The 23599-nt window shown below is 48.2% G+C and overlaps 1 protein-coding gene across 2 annotated transcripts; it reads right to left on the reverse strand.

Annotated features, from left to right (window-relative positions):
* Positions 1-7927: 7927 nt before the first annotated feature.
* Positions 7928-17875, reverse strand: LOC125514877 (COBRA-like protein 7). Of its 2 annotated transcripts, none has more exons than XM_048680246.1 (4): positions 17569-17875; positions 16267-16650; positions 8394-8678; positions 7928-8301 (listed from the first exon to the last, which is right to left on the reverse strand). In XM_048680246.1, coding segments are annotated over exons 1-3 (666 nt in total). In that variant the 5' UTR covers positions 17570-17875; the 3' UTR covers positions 7928-8301; positions 8394-8397. The 2 variants fall into 2 exon arrangements, with proteins under 2 accessions (XP_048536203.1, XP_048536204.1); XM_048680247.1 differs by having other exon boundaries at positions 17577-17872.
* Between the last annotated feature and the right edge of the window lie 5724 nt (positions 17876-23599).

Below are 23599 nucleotides of genomic sequence, written 5' to 3' on the forward strand. Positions count from 1 at the left end.
TCTGGGCGAGAGAGGCTACACCCACGACGGATCTAATTTGGAAATCACGTGCGCCAGCACAATGCAAATTCTTTGCCTGGCTTGCTTTACGGGATCGATGTTGGACGTCGGATCGCCTACCACGGCGAGGGCTACCGCACCAGGACGCGTGTCCTTTCTGCGACCAGGAGCAGGAAACAATCAACCATCTACTACTCACGTGCGTCTTTGCCAGGACGGTCTGGAATGTGATTTGCGAGGCCCTGGGGCGGCTAGACTGGGTGCCGACGCAGCAGGACATCCTTGCACCTTGTCTATGCAGCAAATGTGGACTGAACAACATGAGCATGAAGGATCTGCGTACTATTCTACGACTAACAATGTGGGAATTATGGAAGCATAGGAATGCCATTGTTTTTTATGGTGCACAACCCTCGTGTGAGGTGTTGCTACGTACAATTAGGCTCGAGGGCTTAGTGTGGGTATCGGCAGGCCTACTAAAAGGGGATGTTACCCCCTTCTTTAGTTGGCTGGCACGGTGGGATAGGCATGAGGAGTAGAGTGACTTAAAATCATGTACAACCAGATCGCACATGCACAAACGGGAGACCCACCTCTCCATGCGACACGTGGCATACCGAATCTCAAAGCATCGTTCATCGTTTCCAAGTTTCAGCCCACCTTCCACGACCAGACAAACCATCGTCACCTCTACCCATCTCGCCGGCGACGGCACAGAATTTGGCATAGCCCAACAACGGCAACGAATCGCCGGAGCAAGGAACACAAATGACAACCTGCCCATCGGATGTCCTCTGCGCACAACTCGCCGACGGGGAAAAGCATCAGGGGCGAAGCCGCGAGTTGCGCCGTCACCGAGCGTGGACGTTGCCAGCAGTGATGGAGCGCGCCGAGGTAGGGAGTTGCACCTGTCTTCGAAGAGCGCACCGGCGACGATGCGGCGAGCAGCCGAGGTGGATCACACCGGCGGCGGCTGGAGATGGACATCGAGTCTGATATTTACAAATTGGGATTTGGCAAAGGAACTAATGGCTGCTTTGAGATTCGGTTTGCCACGTGTCGCACGGAGAGGTGGGTCTCCCGTTTGTGCATGTGCGACCTTGTCGTACATGATTTTCTTCCGGTGAAGGCATTCTTTTGCCCTTCTTCTTTAATATATGATATGCACACTCGTGCATATTCGAGAAAAAAAAAGCACCAATTCACTATATTAACCATGGATTCAGTTACAACTTTCGAATTTCAGAGAGTAATTGAGAGGAAGGAGGAGAGCAGAGGAGAAGACGATGTACATGGACTACTCTAACCAAGCCTAGCCTCCGCCGAAGCGGCCGTTCCGTCCAAGCCAAATTGACCCATGCCATCTCCCTTGTATTTGTAGTGCATATCTCCCCAAGGCTTCTGAGCGGCCCAAGTCCAATAGCAGCACCCCATTATCCGGCCCAAGTGTCGAAGTAGTGTAGGTTGCTGACAATCCGCCCACCATAAATTTCGGCTTGCCCCCAAGCCGAACCATTCCAAACCGCCGGGGTCCCAAAGGAAGGCACAAGTATAGAGCATGTACTATGGTCCTCTTGCTCAATGTTCTTCCTTCAATGTTAATATGTTGCATGGACAGAGATTTAACCTGCACTTCTCCCGGGGTAATTGCACAGCCACCAGGATCCCATGGCAACATCAACAACATTTGGAGAAGATGTACGTATGCTGCCAGATGGATCATATCAAAAGTAAGACTGTCACCTGGATCCCAAGGAATTTGTAGTTTTCTGATTGCAACGATGATTCCTCGCTCATTGGTTGCAGCAAAACAGAATGTCCAAACAGGAATACCATCAACTAGTAAGGTCGTTTGTAATTCACCATACTCCAGTAGCATAGCAACCCATTTGTGACTTTGCCATCCCTGCCAGGTTGTTATAACAGTGCCGTATGAAGAACCTCAATCAGAAGAAAGGCGCTTGATCAACCTAACATGTACTCCCTCCGTTCCTAAATAGATGACTCAACTTTGTATTAACTTTAGTACTAAGTTGAGTCATCTATTTTGGAACGGAGGGAGTACCAATGATCCGAGCTTCTAAAGAATGCGCTGGATGCATCCACCGAACACAGAGAACAGGGCACCAGGCAATCAATTCAATAGCAGAGCACTCCATTATGGTTTGCAAATAAGAGTTGTCGGCAACAAAGCATTTGCAGCAGTAGTAAGCTTGGTCACATACACCCAATTCTCTGCAAATCTTGAATACCCAAGCATGTCTCGAGGCTAACGGGTGAGTTACTGCAAACCCCAAATGCGCAACACAACTACATTATGGAAGTCAGAGGCACAAGCTTGTGAGAATTTGTAGCTCACCAGTTCAAGAAAAGAGCACTGAACCATGATTCTCAGAGATTTGTCATCAGAGAACTCAACATGCTTTTCAGAAAATTTGCACCAAACCACAGCTGCTTAACACTCACATAAGAAGCACACTGAGATGTTGTCGAGGACAGAAAAATCATAGCAGAGTGACCAAGCGATTTTCCCCTGAACTTGTTCTGAAACAGAGAATGAAACAGCTCACAAGTGCAAGATAGAAGTTCATGCTGTAAAATTGCATCATTTAGTGACCAAGCAATCCTCCATTGCTGCAACTCAAAACCACAGGAATTAGAGTATGCCTTGAAGGAGCTAATATTGGCTTGTAAGGGACCAATCAACCATGCAATCTCCCACTGAATCTGTGCAAACATATAACCATATATAATAAGGCTTTTCCAGTAGGGCAAAACTGGAAACCACCCTTCCGCGGTGGTTGTAACATGGAATCTGACACTGCATAAGTTTTGTATCCACCATGCAACCAATGTAACATAGCATTCAGCATAACTGGTCTCCTTTTCTTGGACATAAGTGGCTGCAACACTGTACTTCATAAATGTGTACTTGCTTACTGGAGCATACCTAGCAGCAGCAAAACAGGACAGGGATTGAACAGAAATTCCAAATCTGAACACCAGCACAACCGTTACATTGCAAAACTTATCAGCAATCATTCTTGAACAATCAGGGAAGGCACATGGCAACCAAGCAATGATCCATGGAAATTGCTTGATCTGTCAAGGGCAATGGGTACAGGAAATGAACCGCTCCCACCACTACAGTACAACACGACTGCATAAAAAATGACAAGCTGAAAAGTTCTTCTAGAGAGAAACATTCCGAAGGAAACCATGGCTTCAGCCCGACTAATGTCACCTTCCTAGAGCCTTATTTGAGACTGGGAAACTCTCCACTGACACAAAGACTGTTGAGCACGACAATTGCCAATAACAAACAAAGCATCTTCATCAATTGATGCACGAACATGGATCATATTACTGCTGTCTCTCTTCACAAACAGGAAACATCCCCTCATATCATGTTCCAGTAATTTACTCTTGCTTTTCTGACCATACAATGGATCAGGTGGCAGCCGCATATACTTTCCATCCCAAGGCAGTAACGGCAAGCAAACTAATGTAGTACTCCCTCCGTAAACTAATATAAGAGCGTTTAGATCACTAAAGTAGTTATCTAAATGCTCTTATATTAGTTTACAGAGGGAGTAACAAATTTGGGCAATTCACAACGAACGAGATGGTGAACCTGGGATAAAGAAAACTCACAAACTGTGATGACATGTTGAACGAAGGAGTTGTCCAGCTTTTGAACAAACTTTCCACTATCCTCATAGATGTCCCGTCGCTCAGTCATTTCTGTATCAATGGTGTCCAATGCAACGGGAGGAAGTAAGAGCAGGAGCGAGATAGTCAAACAATTGGCAGGGCATGGGTGTGTGAAATCCTCGATTGTCAAACCACTGCAGTGATTGGGAGACTGAGCTTTCTGATGCTGCTGGAGTGGTCAGGAACATGCCCTCAGTTTCCATGAACATCTCCATGGTGTAGTTGTCGTCGGTGTCAATGGCGTCCACATGCACCGAGTTGGAGGACTGGGTTGATGGCGACAACCCAGCTTGCACTGTGGGCTCCTGAGTGAACGCTGGAGTTGTTGGTGGCAGCAGTCTTGTTGCAGTGCCTTGATTAGTTGGGGACGCAGGGGATGCCGTATTGCCGTGCCCAAATTGTTGCTCGAACAATTGGTCGAACAGGTAGCGGGCAGCTTCGTGACTTGCTCCAGGACGTGTGGCAATTGGGCGGTCGTCCCCATCGTAGGTGATGGAGCAGCAGGGAACACGCCGTCCAGAGCCACGGACACCTCTAGAGTCTAGAGTGAGGCCGGCGGCCGGCCTTGGTTGATGTGGAGTCCAACGGCGCAGCAGTGCCGGTGGCGGCGCATGTGTCCGTCGCCGCACGCATGGAGGCCACGGCCCAACAGCCGCTGGTCGCTGATGGAGACCTCACGGCTGAGGAAGCCGTCGCGGTGGAGTCGTCCAGCGTGGAGATGCTCATAGATGCAGGCGTAGCAGGGACCGAGCTTGAGGCAGAGTCCCATGGCACATGTACGGGGACGCGCGGTGGTCGAACGGATGGTGGAGACGGTGCCGCGCGGGACAGGCGGAAACGCGGCCGACCTCGTCGTTGATGAAGCCGACGCCGCCGCTGCGGGGGCACGCGCGCGTGGGTGTCGCCGGGAGCACAGAGGCCGCGTCCCAATTGGTGGTGGAGGTGGTGCGACGCAGAGACGCTGTAGATCTCGTTCTCCGGCCCAAGTGTCGAGGTAGCTGACACAGAGGAAGGAGCAGGTCGGCGATGTGGTCCAACTCCAACAGCAGCAAGACATGTCTGTCAGGTGCAGTCGACATGCCGCCACCTCTGCCCCTTCACGCGCCACTGCCAGGATCGGGGCCTTCTTCCGAGCGATGCGTTGTGTTTCTCTATGATCTGACTGAGACCACATTGCCATGGGTTAGCATGGAGAGATTCATAACCGTGCCTGCTGAAAACAATTCAGCAAGCGAGTGGTTTCCATTATCATATGAATTATATGAAGATCAGCTGGTGCAATAACATCTATGTCTATTTTGATGTACTATTCAAAATGTATTCTTGCTATAATCTCTTCTTAGCTCCCGGTTCTTCGTAAAAGTCTCTTGGTCCTGCTTCCCAATGTTTGGTACATATGGTGTGCTTTTCTACTCCTTGGGTACAGAAATGTACACAAGGTTTTCAGTACTAAATAGAAGCAATAGAAAAGGCACGATTGAAGCTTTCATACACTCCTCATCTTTACGAATCAAACCTTTCATTTTAGAAACATCTACATCTAAATAGATTCAGTTATTTGGCTCATCTTTAGTGAAATCTGTACTGTTTCATGTGCATTTGTCTAGGTTATATATTCCACTGAACTTCAGATTTTTCATGGTTTATGCTGGATTTGCAATGGATTCCAAATTTGTTTAGTTGATCTTCTCGCTACTAGTGTTGGAAGAAACCAATAGGCTTCATTCACAATAAAGTTTATTTTGCAGTTCCACGAGGAATGCATTTTCTTTATCGTGTTGGACCCGCTGCAGGTCTCTGTAGAAGTATGACCTCAGCGATCCGAGCAAAGGAGAAACAAGTTAAGAAGGGGTGCAAAAATCACATCAACGGTTGGCCAATTTTCTTTGTACTTTTGAATGTTCGGATCAGTCTTCATATTACTTTATGCGACACCTCTTAGCACTGTTAACAAAAATGCTTCTTGGAGCAAGCAAAGGTAACTTGTGTTCTCGTGGGTTTGATAGAGGTCTTATTTTCCTGAGAGTTGAATCAGGTAAGGTTACAGCTTATTGCTACATTGCTCTTTTTTAAGATGCATTGATGCATACATGTAAAAATATAATTGGGTTCATCAAAACTAACTAATGTTTGCTTTTACGAAAACTAATCTTGTGCACTTGTTGTTCTTCGATTAGTTGCCCTGTTATATTGTTGCTTCTCTTTCTGTAGATTCTGATCTGTGGAGACTTAGTACATCATGCTAACAAATTGCTGCAACATCATGGCTAAGGTGTCAATACTCCTAAGTAATCGACCTCTAACTCTAAGAGCAACACAGAGAGTGTCCGCTTAATATGTTCAGCTTTACACGCTTGATGGATTATCTGAATTTTATTTAGGGGAGGATTTTATGAATCATATTTAAACATGTGAACATATATACTTTAGTGTATGTTATTTTTAGGATGGCAACTGGCTGCTGAAGTAGGAGCTAAACCAAGTTGGTTCTCTGTGTTGGGTGTAGTATACTCTATACACAAATACAGAACTGATTAGTGATTGCTTTTTGTTTTTCGTTTGCTAATAAAAAAACTATACCAAACCATCAGTGAAAATGCAGGTTACACACTTTCCTTCAGAGCAAGCGTCATAACCAGGCTCAAGGAAGAAAACTTAAGAGGAGGACACCACCATCTTTTGTCCCAGAAAAAAAAGTTCTTTCGGCATCCACATTACCTTCTATTGTACTTTACTCCTGTGTATAAAACAGGTCAGCCTATTATTAGCACACAAACTGGTGTTATAGGTTCAACTATATGTATTTAAATTTCTGCTGACAAATTGTGGTGTGCAAATTATGGGAGGGCCATGTGCCTTTTCCAAATATGCATTTCCTTTGCTTTGCCTTCATGCCACCCATAATTGATTTTAATAGTAGCAGACATAGAGGCATGTATTTAACCATCTGGTCGATCCATGCTACTTCTATGTGTTTCAGTTGTCGGCGATTCATGTCAACATTAGCAAATGATACATGCTTGAGTAGGCCATGGAGATACTTTGACTAACAATTATAGACCACAACATGATTGATGTGGGAGAACACGGCCTTCTTGCATCTCTTTCTATCAACTTCCTAGGATTGCCTTTTTTTTACAGAATATTATATATGTACTTCTCCATTTCCCTCTGCAAATGCCGACCCTTATATAAGTATAACATCGGCAAGCAACTGGGAGTGCTCAAAAGGAAAATAAAGCTCTGGTGTTCTTAATAGAATCTTCACTAATCTTTCCCTGTTTATGCTTCGTTATGCATGTGGCTTTTTATACTTGACTACTTTGTGACATATATAAGGTAATATTTGTTAGGTGTACTAAATATTTGTTAGTGTCCTCTTCTCTCATTGGTTTAGATATTATGTGGAGCTTATTTCTTTCGACAACAGTTTTTTTTTTGATATGTATGTGCAAATTGCAACAACAATGATGAGCTTGCTGCACATGGTACAAGGCCTTGGATTATCTTTATCAACCTGTAGTAGACGCTCAGTACACCAAAATCTTCATATATGTAACCTAAAAAACTCAACATAATTAAGAATCCTTTGTAGAGCTTAACTCCCAAATCTCTCTTCCAAAGAAAGATCGTTAGTTGTCCCGCCCCCTTCTTGCTTAGAATACTTTATTACTACTTAATTTCTCTGGGTATGAGATAGTTTTCACATCAGACGAAAAATTGAGAATATGAGCAACCTGTGTGTACCAAGCTCTAGGAACTTCAGGAATTAAAGAAGCAGAAGCTTTTACATACAATACACTTTTTTTCGACATTTCTGTAGCTTATCATAATTCATAAACGATTCATGGCTGTGTACCCCATCCTGCTACAAGATTGAGTTTGTGGTGCCTTCAATCTATATTTGAGTCAGGTTTATAATTTCTCGTCGGGCTTTACCTCCATGACCTCTTATGGCCACATGGCTTTTATATATTTAACTTCTGTTTCTTAGCATTCATATGGTATATACAAATTTTACTGTAAATAATGTACTGCATAAACACATGGCTGCAGTCTGAAAAGGTCACCGCCAGCGAACATTGATGCTTCTAGTGACATAAGTGAGTAGTGAACAGAAAGATATAAGTTAATTTGTATATACCATATGATTGCTAAGAAACAGAAGTTAAATATATAAAAGCATCCAACATAAAGATTCACACCACACACATACAGAGTACACAAACATAGTCATGAGCATCCAACAAAAAGAGTCACACCATATGAGTAGTCACTATGGTGTTGACAACCAAAACTACATGAAAATGCATCCAAGCAAACCACCATAGTCATAAGCATCCAACAAAAATATTCACACCACACATACAGAGTACACAAACATAGGACAATATTGTTCAAAAAAAGGAGGCACATGCCAAGGGAGCCGCCTCAAGTGGCCTTGCCATGCCTCAGCGCGTCGGTATCAAGTGCCTAATCCGGCTCTGGAGGTGGTGGAGGAAGTGGAGGCGCCAAGCAGAGAGCCATCGCCCGAAGACCTGCAACGAAGATGTCGATGACGTCTCGTTCCCGGGGGCGGCGCCAGAGCTGCAAATAGCCACACAGTTTGAAATATCATGATGGGATGAGAAATCTGCCAACAGTGCATCTATTTATTACAAATGATCACAAGTAGTTACCTGCTCAAGTCAGCAGAAGTCCAAGCACCAAGACGGCCCCTGAGGCCAGCCACCTGTGCCCTCCTGAGAAGCGCTGAACAGGGCTGCTGCTGGGCAGCTGGGGGAAGTCGTCTGGTGGCGGCATCGCGCACTCGCTGCCGTCGAAGTATATCTTTCTAGGCAGTGCCCACCCACCAGAAAAGCTAAAATCCTTGCCCTTCCTCAGCAGGACCTCTGTCTGCACAGTACCATCCTGGGGCAACATCTGGTTGAAGCGTGGGAGCCCCCAGAAGAGGCCTGTGTCGTCTGCAAATTCGAGATGTTAGTCTTGCAAGAATTCAGAGTACTCCAAATGTTATGGTATAGTATGCAGGTTTGAAAATTCAGTGCACATCTTGGAAACCTAGCATCACATCTTGGAAACTTCTACTCAAGAAAGATCTGGAACTGTTGAAACACAGAACTAAGCAACATCTCATTCAAGATTATCAGGACTGGATTGAAACAAGAAAAGAGACACCTCTGTCTTTGATCATTTTGGCTATGAAGGAGTTGCCATCTCCCATCTCGTGTGGCTATGACTATTGTTATTATGGGTTGCTGGCATATATATCTTTTCAATCAGAGGGGCCACACGGCCCCCATTTTCATTACGAAAATGGAGTCACAGCATACAGACCAAGTCCCATACAAACTTAACTTCGATGCCTAACATATGTAACAGGAAAAACTACTCCTATATCTTGAGGCACTTCAAACTGCACCTACAGGATGCTACAACAAAAGAACGAGCCCAAAGCTCAGCCACTACATATGCATGCCTAACATTCTTTTGCATTAGGGAAAATAAACTCCTACAACCTGAGATACTAAACTCCGCACCTACAGGTTGCTGGCATATATGGATGCAGAGGAACAACAAGTATTTAATCAGATCAACCCTAGCATCGCATCTTGGACACTTCTACTCAAGAAAGATCTGGAAGCTGTTCACAATCTAGTGTCCCGAGCGACGAGAGATGTTTTCAAACTCGGGCGAGCCGTTGGGGGCGGTCCTAGGTGCCGCGGGCGGCGACTCCGCTTCCCCCGGCGACCTCGCCGCGGCTGATGCGTGGGTGCAAGTTCGGCGGGGCCCGAGTGGCGCCCCGGTGTGCCCGGCTCCGGTGTGCTCCTCGGAGTCGGGGCGGGGGGTGTGCGGTGGTCATTTCTGGGCCCTGGCGGCGGACGAGTTCGACGAGGATGGGACTTCCCCGCCGCGACTGGCTCCCCCGCCGGCTGGCGCGACCCTCGGCGACTTCGTATAGGTGGCGGTGGCAACCGGCGTCGGTCGGGGAGAACGTTGTCGTCGTTTCGCCCCGGGGGGCAGTGGATCTCGGGCTACGGCGGTGCGGTGCTGGAGACCACCGACGCCCTCTGCGCTGAGCCCGCGGGTGGACCGCGCCCCCTCGTCGTCCCTTGGCCTTGCGGCGGCCTCGGCGGCGGTCGAGGAGTGGCCTTCGCTCCCTCTCGTGCCCGCGTCGGCGTTGTTGTCGGCGGCAGCGGCGCAGGTGGCGACACGTTAGGGTTACCGCTGTCGGGCGGGGTGGCTGCCTTGGGCCAGCTTGCGCTTGTTGGGCCTGGGCCGGCCTCGGGCTGTCTTGGGGCCCAACCGTCCTCAGGGGTGGATTCCTGTGGGGCTGCGGGGGGCCAGGTGGACGCTGCTGCAGCTGGGCCTGGCTCGGCTGGGCCATGTGCCTCTTGGCCTGTCCAGGTTGGTGCCCGCGAGCCCTGGCTATGGCTCTGGATCTCACGGGCGCGAGGGGGATTGGGGTCCTCCTCCCCCTTGGTGGGGCCAGCAGGAGCGAAAGAAGAAGCGCAAGAATGGGGCGCGGTGGCGCGAACTGGAGCGCAAGCCGTAGGAGCACCCACTCTGTGGTGGGGGCCATGGGGATCCGTTGGCCAAGAAGCCGCGGGCGTCGGCCGTCCCGCTGGCGGTGGTGCTGCCAGACGCGCTGCGCGGGTCGGCGGACACGCCCATTCCAATCGAAGAAGAGGGGGACGAATGCTTCAAGTGCGGCAGGACCGGGCATTTCCAGGCCAAGTGCACCTTTCCTCCCCTCTGCGTGATCTGTAAGCAGGAAGGGCACGCCTCGGCCTTTTGCCCGACGCGGGGCAAGCATCTCCACCTTCAGATCATGGGAAGTGCGATACCGGGTGAAGGGTTTTTCTGCTTGGACTTCGAGGAAGAAGAGGAGGTGGAGGGCAATGATCTCCAGGCTGCCAATGGGGCTATCTTGTCGGCGGAGCCAGGGAGGCTCTCGCTGCGCGTACTCAAGCAGGAGTTGAAGCACATGTTTGCGGGGGACTGGGATTGGCAGATCTCTCAAGTGGGTGATGATGACTTCACGGTTACTTTTCCTTCCGCGCATCTGTTGCACATGGCTAAATCTAGTGGTAAACTGTTTCTCTCTATCAATGATATTACGGTGCGGGTGCGTGATTCTATCCAGGAGACCATTGTGCCTCTCTCCATGCCGGAGGTGTGGCTCCGTCTCCATGGCATCCCCAAGAAGTACCGGCGCGTCGACCGCCTGATGGAAGGACTGAAGATGTTGGGCAGGCCCATTGTGGTGGACGAGCTCTCACTCATCCGGATGGGACCGGTGAGGATGAAGTTTGGATGCAAAGCTCCGGACAAGATGAATGGCTTCGTGCAAGTATGGTTCAATCATGATGGCTTTGACATCAAGGTGGAGGTGGAAAGACTCCCGAAGCGCACGGGTGAGGGACCAGTGGCGCCAGGTTCTGACAAGGCTCCTCCCCGCCCTAGCGACAAACAGGGCCAGCCTGGTTCGGGGACCGGGGGTGCGACTGGCCAGCTGCAGGCTACGCCCGTGGCTCAGGGAGGGCCGGGTACCGCCATTGCCAGCCACCAGCAAGATGTGGAGATGGCCTGCCGTGACGAGGAGAATGAGGACAGCATGCCGGACACGTCGATTGACACAGAGACCTGGGATATGCTGGGCCGCAAAGCTCTCGCGCTCGTCGAGGACAAAGAAGTGGCGGCGCCGAGAGCGCTTGCGATTGCGGATACGGCAGGGAGCAGCCCGCCACCGGCGCGCACGCTGCTGGGGGGATTTTAACCAGTCGAGTTGGCTGGCGCTGGCTCCATGCTCTCGGGCGCCCCGGCCTCCCCCAGTCTGCTGGGCTCTGACACGGGTGTGGTGCTCAACGAACCATCCATGCAAACCCCGTTGTCAAGCCGCCGCAGCGCGGGGGGTTCCGGTCGTGCTCCCAAGAAGACGGCTGGACGCAAGCCTTCGGCCAACCCCGCCGTGCTTTCCCTTCCTTCGCCTAATGCATCGGCGTGCGTGGACCTGCAGGCGGCTCTGGGCTCTGCGGGCGCATCGGCCAAGGCTCGGCGCTCTCGCGCTTCTCCAGTGTCCCAGCGCGCGCCAAGTGCCCGGGCCAAGGCACAGCTGGGAGAGCTGTCATCCATGGAGAGCGCGCAGCTGCGCCTTGCGGAGAAGAATCTCGAAACTGCAGGTAATCCCCCCCCCCCCTCCTTTAAGATTCTGAATGCTTTTACAGACCCGGAACTTGTCTTGATCCTAGATGATAGCGGTTTTAAAGTAGGTGCGGAGAGCGGTGAGCTAGTGTCGTTGATTCTTGCTCGCGAAGATGCCCAAGCGGCTCTGGCCGAAGCTGTCGTGTTGGCAAAGGCCAGGGAGGCCTCTGCCACGGCTCTGGTTGTGCCAGACCCTGTAGGGTCTGTTGTGCCGTCGGGTGGGGCTGCTGAAACCAGGGAGGTGGAGGCTACCCCCTCAACGAGTCGTGTCCCGGCTAAAAAACGTGTGGCAAAACCGGTGACATCCAGAGGGGTGCGCCTTCGCAATCGTATTATCTGATGCGCTACCTTTTCTGGAACATTCGGGGCTGCGACCACTCTGGCCGTCGTACCCAGCTTAAGGAGTACATTGCCCGAGAGTGTACTGACGTCGTCGCGCTTCACGAAACGATTAAAGCTGATTTTACGTATAGAGATTTGGCAGCTTACGACCCCCCTTCATCGTTTTGTATGGGGCTGGGTGCCTTCTGTGGGTCACTCTGGCGGTCTTCTTGTGGGATGTAACAGTGATGTTGTAAGCTGGGATGTGGGCTCGTTTTTCATTGCAGTTACGATTAAACACAGGATTTCTCTTGTTTCTTGGGCGATTATTTGCGTCTACGGACCGGCCGATCATTCTCGGGCGGCTGATTTCTTGGGTGAAATCCAAAGCTTGGTTGGGGCCAAGCAAGCCGCCAACGTCCCCATTGTCCTTGGGGGCGATTTTAACCTTATTCGCTCGGGAGCGGATAAGAACAACCATAATATAGACTGGCCTAGAGTGAACTTATTCAATAATACTATCGTGGCATGTGCCCTGCGGGAGATCGCTAGGACAGGCGCTAGATATACGTGGACCAACAAACAACTCATGTGTACGCTCGTGGCAGAAACGCGTATTGGGTCGGACCACGTGCCGCTGATCTTAGCCTCTGGGGAGGACCGGATCAAGCGCAGCCCTCGTTTCTACTTTGAAACAGGGTGGTTTGAGGTCGAGGGTTTCAGTCCCTTGCTCATTGCGCGCTGGGAGCGTGCAAGAGCTGCGGTCGGCTGCTCTAGGGGTCCTCTGGACACTTGGATCTCGGCGGCCGGTGCCCTTCGTGGTTTCCTCCGTGGGTGGGGTGCAAACCACGGGAGCGACGCGAAGCGCGCTAGGGAAGCTATAATCGCTGAAATTAAAGCCCTCGATGCTCAAGCTGATTCCAGACCCTTCCTGGAAGCAGAATGGGCCAACCGTTACGCACTTGAGAACCAGGTGCTTGCCGTTCTTAGGGAGGAGGAGGAATGCTAGCGTCGTAGGGGCGGCGTCAAGTGGATCACCAAGGGCGACGCGAATACGGCCTATTTTCACGCCTTTGCCAACGGCCATAAACGGAAGTGCTCGATTTTGAGACTTCAATCCGATCAAGGGCTGTTGGTTAGTCAGGCCGAGATCGCGGCCCACATCTATGACTTCTTCCTCAGCTTGTTCGGAACAGCCGAGGAGAAGCCCTTACACCTCCGGGCTGACTTCTGGGGAGAAGATGCCCGCGTGTCGCAAGCCGAAAATGACTTCTTGGCCTTGGCTTTCTCCACGGAGGAGATCGACGAAGCGGTGAGAGCAATGAAGATTGACACTTTGCTTGGCCCGGATGGCTGGCCGGTCGCGTTCTTCCGCCGTTTCTGGCCTGTGCTTAAAGACCTCTTTTACGGGATTATTAATGGTTTTGTGTTAGGTACGGTAGACGTTTCGCGCCTCAACTATGGTGTCATCAGCCTCATTCCCAAAGTCAAAGGGGCCGACACTATTAAGCAGTACCGTCCCATCACTCTTATTAACGTGCCTTTCAAGATCAACTATAAGGCTTATGCGACTAGACTTGCCCCGGTAGCGCAGCGCGTTATCGATCGCAGTCAGTCCGGTTTTCTCAAAGGTCGCAACATTCTCGAAGGGCCGATAGTGTTGCAAGAGATCGTCCACGAGCTTAAACGCACTGGGCAACCGCCGTGCTCCTCGAGCTCGACTTTGAGAAAGCATACGATCGCGTGAACTGGGAGTTCATTCGCGAGGTGCTGACTCGGAAGGGATTCGAGCCAGGCTTTGTTCACCGCATCATGCACCTGGTCTCGGGAGGCCCGACTGCTGTGTCGATTAACGGAGAGGTTGGGAACTTCTTTCGCAACAAACGAGGACTCAGGCAAGGGGACCCCTCATCGCCTCTGATCTTCAACTTTGTTGCGGACGCCCTCTCAGCCATGGCTAAGGACGCCGGCCACATCCGCGGTGTGGTTTCTCACCTTATTCCGGGAGGACTCACGCACCTTCAATATGCGGACGACACCTTATTGCTCTTTGAGCCTGACGATCATAGCGTAGCCTCGATCAAACTCATCCTCCCTGCTTTCGAACTCATTTCCGGCCTTAAGATTAATTTCCTTAAGAGTGAGGTGATCGCCATTGGGATGGACCCTCTGCTCGCTACTCGTGTCGCCAACTTGCTTAATTGCAAGCTAGGGAACTTTCCAATTAAGTACTTGGGCCTGCCTATCTCGAATAGACACATCTTTATTCTTGAATGGGAGCCCTTGTACGGCAAGGTGGCGAACAGGGTTAGCCCCTGGCGCGGCCGGTTCCTCTCCTCAACGGCCAGGCTGATCCTCACTAACTCCAGCCTCTCTTCCCTTCCTCTGTTCACTATGGGCATGTTCTTGCTGGCTGATGGGGTTCATGCCAAGCTTGATACCCCCGATCCAAGTTCTTTTGGGAAGGAACTGGGATCAAAAAGAAGTACCACCTGATCAAATGGGCCGCGCTCTGCCGCCCTAAGAAATTCGGGGGCCTCGGGATCCTTAACTCCGAACTCATGAACTTCGCACTCCTAACCAAGTGGATTTGGAAACTCTCCCAAAACGAGCAGGGGCTTTGGGCAGACATTCTTCGCGCCAAATACTTCCCTGATGGGAATTTCCTCACTTCCAAAGCTAAGGGTTCACCTTTTTGGAATGGGATCCAGAAAGTTATGCCTGCCTTCACATTAGGAGCCAAGTTCTGCGTCAACAATGGTTCCTCAACGCGATTTTGGCTGGACCATTGGTTTGGCACGGAACCCTTGTGGAAAAGCCATTCCGCTGCCTATCAGTTAGCCACTAACGTTGATATTCTGGTGGCTGACGCGCTTCGCACCAACCCACCCGTTGTATCCTTCAAAAGACCCCTCCTCGCTAACGAACGAGCCTGTTGGGATGGGCTCGTTGCTGCTTTGGCGGGAGTGGTCCTTCGCCCTGAGGCCGACTCGGTCTCCTGGGCTCTCTCGCGCTCTGGGAAATTCTCTGTTCAATCCCTGTACAACAAATTGACCGAGGGACCGACCCTGGACATAGCTAGGGGGCTATGGAAAGCGTCTATCGCCTTGAAGATCAAAATTTTCTTGTGGCAGATGTTTCGGGATCGCCTGCCCTCCTCTAATAACATCGCTCGTAGGAACGGGCCTTCCGATGGCTCTTGCGTTCTATGCGGACATCACGAAGATGCCAACCACATCTTTTTTAATTGCTACCTGGCCCGCTTTGCCTGGAGTGCGGTTAGGGAGGCTTTCGATCAGAACTGGAACCCGCTCTCAGCTCGGGACCTCCGCGCTATTCTAGCCACTCATAGGGCGGTTTTGGCCGTGTGTTGTGGAGATGTGTGGGTGCTTTGCCGTGGGTCATCTGGACTACGCGCAATAAGATGGCTATTGAGCACAAATTTCCTTCTCACCCGGCTGACATTATCTTCAAATGCCACTTGTTCCTACAGACATGGACGCCGTTGGGGAAACGGCGTGATGCGGATCGGATGACAGAGGCTATGGAGCGGATACGGTTGATCCAGATCGGCGCCCGCCACTAGCTTGCCGTTGGATGCGATCTTTTGGACTGGCCGCCTGTGCGCTGCTTCTTATTTTCTTTCCCTCGCAGGCTTCGGCCGGTAGCATGTAACGTACCTTGGCTGCGGCCGTTTTACTTTATGCTGTTCTGTGTTGAACTTGTTAGATTATGCCTTGTGTGGGCTTTATTAATTTAAAGCCGGACGCCTCCGGCGTCTTCATTCTAAAAAAAAGAAAGATCTGGAACTGTTGAAACACAGAACTAAGCAACATCTCCTTCAAGATTATCAGGACTGGACTGAATCAAGCTTTTAGTCTGTTAAACTCTTGATTTATACATGTTTCCTATAGCAGGAATTGGCTAGATGGGATCACCCATCCTTTTTCTTTTTTGCTCCCATTTGTATATATACGTTTAGTTATATTAATGAAAGAGGAGATATGAAAGATTTGAACAACGTACTGATCGTGCCGCGCTGCACAAGCGGCTCGTAGGCGAAGCTGAAAACTTGGGTCAACTCCTGTAGACTCGGGTGCTGGACGACGATGTTCCAGTCACTGTAGTTCTTGAACCTGTTGAAATTGTTGATCGACAGCTTCACCCGCCAGTACTCGGTGTAGCTCTTCTTGACGTGCCAGTGCACCCTTATCGGGCACATGTGCCCGGTGCAGCGGATCTCGGCGTCCTGGCACTGCGGCGCTGTGGAGGTCCCAGCTGGGCAGGCGCCGCAGGTGCAGTGGGGGCACTCCACTATCGTCCTGCTGTAGAACGTGGACAAAGAGACGCAGCACGCCCGGAACGGGCCCACCGCTGTCTGCGAGTAGAAGCAGGTGGCCTGCCACATCACTGCACACATTGAAAAAAAGAATAGTCATCGGATTAGAATTAGTCATGTTGAGGCAGAGCCAAGATTTCTCAAATACTAGGGCTAAAACTAAGCGGCTATAAATAACGTCTAAAATCACACATAACCGTGTGCATTAGAAGCACACCAAAAAATCACAATATAATGAAAGATGAAGTTCATTCTTATCAGAAGAGAAAATTCGGTGAAAACATGTGAACAATTTAACGAAGTGCGTCATTAAAAAAGTTGACACCAAATTAATGAAGACATGATTCATTATTCGAGCCCATCGTTTCTTCATTAGCAATCACAAAAGGATCTAGATATGGACATAAGTTCTTCTTTGTGAATGGACATAGGTTAAGTTAACTGTTCATACAAATTTTGAGGACTTATATATTTAACCAAAGAAAATTGACTAAAGTAGTACAATTGACACCATCAACTCATTAATTTTTGACTGACACAGAAAACTAGGGAAGTAAATTTTAGATGATACAAACTAGAATCAGTGGCAGAGGTACAAAAAAATTGTTGGGCGGGCCAGAGTACACATTTTTTTTGAAGTACTGAACCATATATAGTGTTCCATTAGAGATATTGGCCACCACTCAGTACCTTGTGTTCTCACTGATTACAAGATGAGCAGATGCATAATTGCATATGTATACTAGTCCAAACCAAAATAAACCATGGCATTTGACCATCTATATACTACTCCAAACCAAAATGACAGTAAACAACAATGCCTTTGCTGTGAATTTGTAAGCTTCAAATCAACAATTTTACAACAGTACCAAATAGACCTTGAATGGATTATTTGGACAATTTGGGATTTGGGGGAGGGATGATTCAATGAACAATGACCTATATGGAATTTAGTGAAAGAAAATCAGAAACGATTCAACTCAGTTTACTTGCGCACCACTTGCAGGGATTCCGAATTTCAGATGGATTGGAGAAGGAGTTGCCTCCCAGTCCCCGCCGTCCACTACTGTCGCCGTTGCCGGTTTTGCTCTCGGCTCATCGGCTGACTGGCTAACTCGCTGGTGGGCCGTCTAGACGAGGGGTGGGAGGGACCCAGGGAGGCACTGATTTGCGCAGGTGGCCGGTGGCCGGCGCGGCAGCGGTCGGCGGCTGCGCCGTGAGGCGGCAGTTGGTGGCTGGTCCTGGGCACATCCGTTGTGTCCTCTTTTTTTTTCGAGGAACGACTGCTATGTGCGACTCTGTGTCTGTGTGTGCCGTGCCGTGTGGTGGAAGGGTGACGCGTGTTGTGGGCTGCACCAACGGTGGGCTGGCCGGCTTGGCATCATGCCTATAATTTCCGGACTAGGCCGGCCACGGCCCACTCCTGGACTGAAGAAGCATGGACTGCCTGGGGCTGGGCCTTTACCAAGTCTAAAATTCAGAAGAAAAAAACACTCTTGCAAATAGGTGCTACTTGGGCCACGCCTGAGGCTATAGCCCCAGTTGCCCCCCCCCCCCCCCCCCCCCCCCCCAGGCCCAATTTCGCCCCCCAGACTATATAATAACTATCTAAAGGAAACTGATACACCTAAAAAAAATCTAAAGGAAACTGATTTGCTCAAAACATAAATCTAAAGGAAACTGATGATTCTAAAATAAAAGATTAAAAACTTCCTGACAATCAATTTCTACAACGACATCTTGGAGACCACTTTCTATGGCAAAAAGAACAGCATCTCGGCAAGCTAGTAACTCTGTAGATAATGGATCAGAGATAGCCTGATACTGATGAAGCTAGATAGACTGGACAGATTGAAGTTCATCAAATGAACAGCTAGCTAGATAGATTATGCTAGACAGCAGATCACCTTAAAGATAGACTAGGCTGATTGAAGTTCATCAAATCAACAGCTAGGTAGATAGATTATGCTAGATAGATCACCTTGAAGATAGACTATCCTCGTACGTCCAGATTATGCTAGCTAGATAGATAGACTAGACCGATTCAAGTTCATCAAATCAACATTCTAAGGAAACTGATGAAGCTAGAATGCTAGATAGACTAGTAGAAGAAGACGTACTCAGCGCCTGGACGTGCCGGTGCTTGCCGATCCGAGTCCTCGTTGGAGCTACCATTGTAGCGTTACTGCACCTATAGCCAGGCACCCCATGGCTGAAGTTGAAAGGCTTCTGGGGGATGCCGTCGCTCGAGGACTTGAAGTTGCCGACGTGCATGAGGAACGCCGAGGTGGCCGCCTCGCTGTTCTGTGTCAGCGAGGACAGCACCCCGCCCCGGCAGCAGTGGTCCACCTGACGGGCATATGGCACGCCCCGCGCCAGATCAACCATCACCGGGTGCTTCTCGCAGCTGTGGGCGCCCACAAATAGGCTGCAGTTGCCTTGCTCGGTTGCCTCTGCGCCGGTCGTGTCGTAGATCACCTCGTCGCCGGCCCAGAACCAGCTCAGCCTCCACCCTGGATCCTCGACGTGGCGGTAGAGCTGGTAGTTGTGCAGGCTAACCAGGACCTGCATGCAATAGAGATTTTGGTACGGTTAGCTCTCATTGATATAGAACCCTTTCTTTACTAGTTTATTAAATGTCACAATTGCTACAAAAAGAAATCAAAATATTATGAAACAGTTCATAACATCTGAAAAAAATTCCAGTAATTCTAATCACCTTCATCGATCAATCTAAAAAAACTTCAGCCCATTTTGTCCACTAATTTTAAAGTTTGGACATTTTTTTTGTAAGATTCAGCCAAATTTGGCTTAAAGTTTAACTTATCTATTCTTGATCATACAAAAATACTCCAAAATGGCCTAAAACTTTCTCGGATTGATCAGGGAAGATAATTTTTTTTTTCAGATTTTAGCAGAAAAACAGATATATTTTTTAAAAAGCTCAGATTTTTTAAGCTTTGAAATGTTTATTTTTTTCCAGAATGCTAAGCTGAGCTTAATTGGCTGTCCCTCTAGTCACGAAAACATGGGCTACGTAATTAATTAGAAGTTTTGTATTTTTTAATGTTGGTCCCTCTAGTCACTAAAACATGAAAATCCCTATAGTTGAGGTTTTGTGTTACCTCAGCCATGCATATAGGTTATGTGTTTGTGCAATTAATTTCCTCTAAGAAGATACCTTTTTCTAGAGACATTAGAATAAATATATAGACTACAAGCTAAGCAGCAACAATTTTACCTTGTAGCTTTCCTTTATTTCCTGGAAATCCCAGCTTATGGTAATGTTGCCGGTTGGGTCGAGGACGTCGTACGCATCTCCTCCAAAAACGCAGCACAGCAGCACAAGGATCAGTGCCATCCTGCAGATTTTTTGAAGTTAATTAAATTTGAACACATGCCTATAAAATTTATAATCCATAAACTAAGAATAGACAAAATCAAAGAGCTAGTATGCACAACAATATTGTATGAATCCGACCTCATATCTTTGGCTACATAATTAAACCGACCCAAGCAAGTAAGATTTATAATCCATAAACTAAGAATAGACAAAATCAAAGAGCTAGTATGCACAACAATATTGAATGAATCCAACCTCATATCTTTGGCTACATAATTAAACCGACCCAAGCTAGCAAGTAAGATTTATAATCCATAAACTAAGAATAGACAAAATCAAAGAGCTAGTATGCACAACAATATTGTATGAATCCAATCTCATATCTTTGGCTACATAATTAAACCGACCCAAGCAAGTAAGATATCCAGATTTTCCAGAAGTAATATGGGCCAAGACGTGTGAGACTTTTACAGCCAAGTTAGCATGAGACTTGCAACTATTCATCACTGCAGTTTCTGCAACGATGAGATCAACGGCGTTTTTCGCTGGCTTGCTAAGAAGATGGAGTTGAAAGACTTTCAGGACTACCATGTACATTTTCCAAACATGGTGCACCGGCGGAGAGAAGTCCTCCCCCTGTGCGCCTGCACCTCGCCAGACCCCCCGTCCCCCCTGTGCTGCTAATTACTTAGCTACATTTTCTTTTCATTAGGAAAAGGTTTAGGTCAAGCCACATGGCGAAAGCGAAGTTAGCTTGAACTGGATCTTCCAATGTTATTAGTTCTCTACAAGCCCACCAGAAGAACCCAAACTAAATCCATATTCTGATAAAGTTCTGCTACACGAATCCCACCCAGAAGAAAGTGCTGAGCGGATCTCAAGTTGCAAGTTGCAACATGATCTGCTCCGAGCTAGCAAGCAAGAGACGACGAAAACCAACGGAAATCAAGAACTGCGGGAGGAGACAGGGATCGGTACCTTCTTCCAGCAGCCCATTTCTCCATCTCCATGGGCAGACCTCGCGATCTGCGGGAGGATCCGCAGCAGATTTGGGTCGAGTTGGGAAGAGAGACCCTTGGCCGTGGGACTTCAGCTGTCGATGGCCACAAGGGTTCTGCCCTCTCCCATGCCATTTTAGGTTACTACTTTGAAACCTGATGAGACATACAGTCGCATTTACTCCATATCCGAGATGTTGGATGATGGTTGGTGGGGTGGGTGCGGCATACATATGCAATGTAAATTGAAGACGCGAAAATAATACTAGGCCGAGGGCAAGGAGAGTGGATTTTTGGAACCCGGATGTATTAGAGGACTTTATTTTAAATACTTTGAAAATCACATTTAAAGGTTTCAAAAAATTCCGAAAAAAATTCTACGTGATCATATGAATGTATATTACACATGTGTAAAGTTTGGTGATGACATAAGTAAATATACAACCTATACAAAAATGACAAAAATGGTGATTTTCAAATAGTGAATAATACATGCACTGTTCATGTTTCCAAAATCATGATTTTGTCATTTTTGTGTAACTCACATGGTTACTTATTTCAGCATCAAAATTTACACATGTGTAACATACATTCATATAAACATGTTGATTTGTTTTCAGAATTTTTTGAAACTTCAAAATAGCATTTTGGCACAGTTCAAAAAATAGGGCTCCAATGCACCCGGGTTCCAAAGTGACTTTTTGGAGGGCAAGCTCCTTTCAAAAAAGAGAGGAAAAGACTAGCACAACAATAAAACACATGGTTCAAGACTTCTGGTGCAAACGAAGTGGTGGTGAGGGGTGGGGGGTGTTGGAATAATCTACCTCTAGCTTAGCAAGTTTTTCTGTTATAAGCCAAGTTTGTTATCACATGGAGTTATTTATCGGGCGGTGCGAGGACTCGGTCCGTGCGCTCAGTGCCAATGTAGGATCACCATGCGCATGCTCCACATTACTGGATTCGCCTACTTTGCCAGGTTTCTTGGGAACTCGGCAGAGCACATAATCCCCGCAAAAAAAAAAACTCGGCGACTTCTTCGCTGAGTTCTGTACTCGGCTGGACACGGGTCAGCAGTCATTAAATTTGCCGAGTCGGGAACTCGGCAAACATTCAGGCTCGCATTGCCGAGTTTTGGCAGAAAGAGAACTCGGCAAACTACACCGTCAGACGAGATGGTCGTTGACAGAGATGCCATGCCACATGGTACAAAGCTCTGCCGAGTTCTGGTGGGAAAAACTCGACAGACAAGCGTTGAATTGAAATGTGCCGTGTGGCAGTTCGTACTACTCAGGCCCCTGCTGTTGCCGAGTACTCCTTGGTCGAAACTCAGCAAACTTTCTACGAGTTCGGGACTCGACAGAGTCCTATCGAATAGGAGCCCGACATGTGGCTCTTCTGGTTGCTCGGTTTCTACTCTCTGTCGCATTCACCACATCAGAATCTCAGCGAATGTTGAGAGCGAGCTAACAGCTGAATGAAGATTTCCGAGTTCTGATCTCGGCATACGTTCCAAGAAAAAGGTTCCCCGAGTTTCAGCACTTAGAGAAAATCTGACCATGTTCTGTTTTTGTTTAACTAGTAAACACGCACATGCAACACTTAATCTAACTATTGAGCACCCCTCAAAAAAAAATTTATTGAGCAACTTTCTATGATTTTTATAACACTATCTATACTAAATATAGCGAAATGAAGGAAGGAAGCACATACGCACAATGCCTGAAAATGGCGAATTGTGTACATATCATTTTATTTTTTATCTTTCCTAATAGATTTATGTGCAATGATAAAACAGTGATTTGGACGAGTTCGCATTGCAAGACAGATAGTAATTTTTAGAAATGGGCTTGGCCCATTAGCAATTTCTGAAATCTCAAATCAGCCCATGAGTTACTAAAGTTTAGTCTCATACCACTAGTTGAGAAAGTGTTGGACCTCTTTATATAGTGGTTCTCTCCACCACTTTAAATGCGCATGAATGATCCGTCAAAATCCGGTCTGTTGCCTTGCATGGGCGGAGCTTCTTTTTGTTGGTTTGAGATCATGATCAACATTATGCCGCGTCTGGTCCTATTATACCGCTACCGGCCGTGGCCAAAGACACGTCGAAAACACCTAGGGTTTTGCCTCATCTCGCAACTTGCCCGACACCGTAGTCTACTTCATCCGAACCCTGTTGTGCATCGGCATGAGGGAGAGCAAGTCTCTATAACCGTTCGTCCTTGTGATTCTGCATCGGGAGAGGACAAATTAGGTTTTTGGGAAGCGCTTTGCGCGACTGCTCAATTTCTTCATCACGGTTCGTCTTTCGTCCAAGTCGGGCGGTGCTACTCATCATCGTCTCCAACACCATTGATGTCTACTACGCAACTTTATTCTTGTAGACTCGTGTTGGGCCTCCAAGCACAGAGTTTTGTAGGACAGTAGCAATTTTCCCTCAAGTGGATGGCCTGAGGTTTATCAATCCGTGGAAGGTGTAGGATGAAGATGATCTCTCTCGAACAATCCTGCAACCAAATACAAAAAATCTCTTGTGTCCCCCAACACACCCAATACAATGGCAAATTGTATAGGTGCACAAGTTCGGCGAAGAGATAGTGATAAAAGTGTAATATTGATGGTAGAAATATATTTTATAATCTGAATAAATAAAAATAGTAAGGTAGAAAATAGTAAACG

This window comes from Triticum urartu, chromosome 6 (assembly GCF_003073215.2).
Source record: "Triticum urartu cultivar G1812 chromosome 6, Tu2.1, whole genome shotgun sequence".
NCBI lineage: Eukaryota > Viridiplantae > Streptophyta > Magnoliopsida > Poales > Poaceae > Triticum > Triticum urartu.